This window comes from Sesamum indicum, linkage group LG7 (assembly GCF_000512975.1).
Source record: "Sesamum indicum cultivar Zhongzhi No. 13 linkage group LG7, S_indicum_v1.0, whole genome shotgun sequence".
NCBI classification, from domain to species: domain Eukaryota; kingdom Viridiplantae; phylum Streptophyta; class Magnoliopsida; order Lamiales; family Pedaliaceae; genus Sesamum; species Sesamum indicum.
The window spans coordinates 726,704-731,089 of record NC_026151.1 but is presented as its reverse complement, the minus strand read 5'-3'; the positions used below and the strand labels follow the sequence as shown (position 1 = coordinate 731,089).

At 35.7% G+C, this 4,386-nt stretch overlaps 1 protein-coding gene across 1 annotated transcript; it reads right to left on the bottom strand.

Moving 5' to 3' along the window:
- LOC105165905 lies at positions 3,055 to 3,821 on the bottom strand. Its single transcript, XM_020695450.1, has 2 exons — positions 3,247 to 3,821; positions 3,055 to 3,131 (listed from the first exon to the last, which is right to left on the bottom strand). Exons 1-2 carry the CDS (start codon positions 3,539 to 3,541, stop codon positions 3,070 to 3,072), a joined length of 357 nt encoding a protein of 118 aa, XP_020551109.1. The 5' UTR covers positions 3,542 to 3,821; the 3' UTR covers positions 3,055 to 3,069.

Sequence of the window (4,386 nt, the reverse complement as noted above, 5' to 3'; positions counted from 1 at the left end):
CTTAATCAATTTTTTCTGATTAATCCGTAACCAGAAATAGCCCGTTACCATGGGTAGTCTTTTCGCAAGAGTTTATGGGAGTAGAGACTAGGTGAATAGTGACGTGAATATTTAAGCTCCGAGTTTCATACGAGTACAATCCTACTGTCGACCGTCTCCTAGGCTTAGTCTAGGGCATGAAAGGGGCATCGATTCCCATACTTGACTAGGTATCTATACTTATAACTCAAGTGCTCGTTTACCTACTGATTGAATCGAGAAACCTACCCAATTCATTCAGTCACTATGACCACAGATTTTGAGGGCATAAATAGATCTCAGACCGTATAGGAGACATTGTTGTCATATACTAACAGGGAATAGATTTTGTCTTCAAATCCACCGTCCTTACTATATACTCCAACTGCACTTCATATGGTTTATGATGACCATTCCTCACGACATGGCCACCGCTCACCATATCCAAGATACAGTCTTCATATGCATGAGATTGCCATCATTCATCGAATCCGAGGGCTAATCTCATAATATCGAATCGGGAGTTCCAGTCATACTGGCAAAGCTTTAAGAGTCTTCCATATGACATTTTCTGCAAGTCAATTCAGTCAGTCAACTACATTGGCAACTAACCTACTAAAACTGCACAGATGACCTGCATCTACTACCGATGAAATATGGTTGCAGTACTTAGTGAAAGTCTCTATAGGACCCTCAATGCCCTGTGTCGAGGTCTTCGTCTAGGAACATTTCAGATCAATCCTTAGAAGTTGGTCTCATAGCGGCCAAACCTATGCACAACACAACTTCATGGGTTTAACCTTTCGGCCTGTGGGCATTTTGTTGTGACATTGAAACCATGTTCAACATTAGTGGTAAGCACAATAAAAACCAATGCTAGTATGATGAATTCTTACCATATTCATCATTCCAATATTATTTTGATAAATATTAACGAAAATGAAAAGTTAATCCAATTGATTTTCTGGTCACATATTCCAACAACTTTCTTGTGGGCGATTTAGAACTAAACAAAATTGAAGTTTCCAAGCATGTAGGCAAATTAGACCCAAATATGTAAAGTAGGGTCTCACAAGTCCAAGACGATGATGGGAGAGGAACGTCCTTGACCTTGGAACATAGGAAATTTGAAAATTTTCTATGCGTCACCTCAATGTTTAATGATTGATAGAGGAGGTTTTTGTGGACCTTATTGAACGACGAGGAACCTTCATATTTGTTTCTTGTAATTACTATTCTCCGCTTTTAATCACAGTTAATTACAACGATATTAATAGTACAGGTCTCTCAAGCTTATAGTGCTAAGGTATGAAAGGACCACTTAAGGTCGTGACGCGAAAAATCTATTAAGGTACGAAAAGACCTCTTAAGGTCGCTATGTACAAAAGCTAGTAAAGTAAGAAGACTTAATTTCTTTAATTACGCAAAGTAGTAACAGAGTTATAGTAGATTAAGTTGTTCAATGTGATAAGCTTTTCTCAAGACTGTTTCTTTACTTCAATGCTCTTTCTTCTCATGGTTTATAATTTGCTAAAATTGAGTTGTTCACATAGCTTGAGCTGCATATCCCTTGTATGCCACATTTGGATTATTTCTGATCTTTTGGCCGTCACAAGATCTTGTAGTTTAGGATCAGTAAAGTGTCTATATAATACTGGGAGTTTTGATTTAAAATTGAAGTCACTTCAGATCAGTCCTCATGTCTTTCACCTTGCCTCATGCTTTGGCTTCAAAGTTGCAAGTGTTATCATGGCAAACAGTTAAAGTATAGTATCATCCAATGAGAGGCAAAATCAGTTCAAAGCTTTTGGCTGGCAGAACAGAGCTCCGCTTCGACAAGCGTTCACTAATGAATCCCTAATCTATTCTATATCTGAAACCATAAATTAGATAACAGTTAAAAACTGATCAGCAACATGTTGTGTATAATGTGTTCTAAAGTTCATAACTTCTGGAAGTTTGTATGATGTTATGTAAAATAAGGGCGATATGCTATGAGTGTATGAGGGCCCTGGCTACGTGATATTTGTTGTGAGTGACAAATACTGCGGTGTAGCATCAGAACATGGATATCATAATTCGTAATGATAGCTAGGCTGTAGATGATGTGTGCTAATTTGATTCATTTAGATCAAGAAACTGTTTCGAGTTACCACTAATTTGTTCTCATTGGCGTAAAAGTGCCCCTTTTGTTTGTTGATGTCTGTCAGACTTTTTATGATGCTATTCGTTTTCCGTCAATTACTATCTGATGCTTTTACATTGTTTTTGTATCTTTTGCATTAAAAATTTTAGTTATTTATGCTTTTGTAACCTGCGTCTAAGTTTGCATTTGGGGAGGGAGAATTAGATGAGCCTCACAGTGGTGACTGCCTGTGCAAGCGCAAATCCAGGGCACTCAGTTATCTATGCTTCAGTTGAAAATCATACTAATTTTCTCCAACATCTTTGGAGTTGATCCTCTCACCAGGCATGCTTTATTTTTTACATTTGCAGGTATTTGTGACAGCACAACAGTTTACTGTTCTATCAGTCACGTCTTTGAAGTTTGGAGCTATGAGAATGAATGCCAAGCAAGAAGCAAGAATGGGAGAAACAAGCAGTGAGCCAAAATTACCTTGTCGATTCATGCCGGAAAATTTTATCACTGATCAATCATGCAACTTTTAAATACTATCAGTGATTGATTAGTTTAAAATAGACATGCCTACTTCAATTTATAGGGAGCATATATTTGGCCGGATCCCAGAGCTGTCCTGATTCCACATGGAACTTGTTCCGTCCTGGTTGTTGTTGGACCTGAAACCTGTCCCGTCCCACCTCAAACTCATTCTTGCCCCGCTACTATTGTCCCACTACTATTGTCCCACCGCAAACTCATTCTCGTCCCGCTACTATTCCGGTCTCCTCCGCAGGTCAAACACATGACATCTAATTGTATTGGTTTCATTTGTCATTTCTACTTTTAAATGCAAAAAATTGAAGGCGTCGTCAAACACACTTTTTTTTTTTCTTTGGTTACAGTAGAGATCAATTGCCATATTACAACTACTAACATAAGCTGGTTTTCAGGTGTTGAATTTTATGAAGACATTGCTGCGCCCTCTCCAGTACTGCATCAGTCCTGCCTCCTCTTCATTTCATCATTCCACCGCCGCTACCGTCGCTGTTCCTCTTCAGCTTCCTGCTCGATGAAGACTCTGTTCATTCAATAGTTAAATTAAAATTATAAAGACGTGAAGGGAAAATCTGCAAAAGAAAGGAGAGTATGGGGAGAAGAGACGGAGAAATTAGGAGGGTGGTGGTGGTGACCTTGAGTGGCGGTGGAGATGGCAGCGTTGTTGTGGGAGTGATGATGAAGGTCACAGATGAACGCTCTGAGCTCAAGCTTTAGAGTGTGGAAGTTGTTGTGGTGCTGCATTTCCAGGATTTCCAGGTCTTCCTTTGCTCCTTCTATCACTCCCTTTCTGCTTATTCCCCATGCTGCTGCCATACTACTGCCCCATTCAATTCCCGAATCCATATCCCTCCAATCTGCCCTCCCCCCCTCTCTCTATATATAGGATTAAAGGTAATAGACCTCTGGTAAAATTGGGATAATTACATCCCTTTCTTAAAAAATTTGGGGTTACACGAGCATTCTCTGTGGTTTAAAAAATTATATTTAGTATTTGTGAATTTTGTTTCCATCTAACAGATAAATTCCCGCGTCAATCGAAATTCACTGAATTTACTCATATTAACAAAAAATTGGATTATATAGGAGATTTAAATGTAAATTATTTTTGATATAGCATTTACTTGTTAAAGTAATAAGTGTAATACTTAGCCTCCTATAATTAAATTCTAGACATTATTTCATTTATATTATATATGTATTTGTAGTTATAAGGATTACTTTTTAACATTATGTATTTCACATTTAAATTTTTTTCTTAATTGAAAAGTAATTTCTTAATAAAATAAAATATAATTAGTAAGTTAAAAATTATTAAAATTTACAAACTCAAATCTAAGTAATGAATGAGTATAATAAGTATGCAAAAACCTTCATGTAAAATACATTATGAATTTGGTAATAAAATTATATTATTAACTATTTAAATTTTTAGATAAAATTAAGTAATCACATATCTAATTTTTAGATATATTTTCTTTGAAAAGTATGAATATATATACATATATATTTTTAAAAGAAGTGTTTAAATTTTGGTTAAGTATTTATATTGTCAATTTTTTTTAAAAGTATATATGAGGTTTTGGGGATATTATATTTGCTGTGTATCTAATATATATCAATTTATCATTTTTACTTTTAATTTAAATTCTTCAATTATTAAACAAATAATTAAAAAATAATTTATTGAT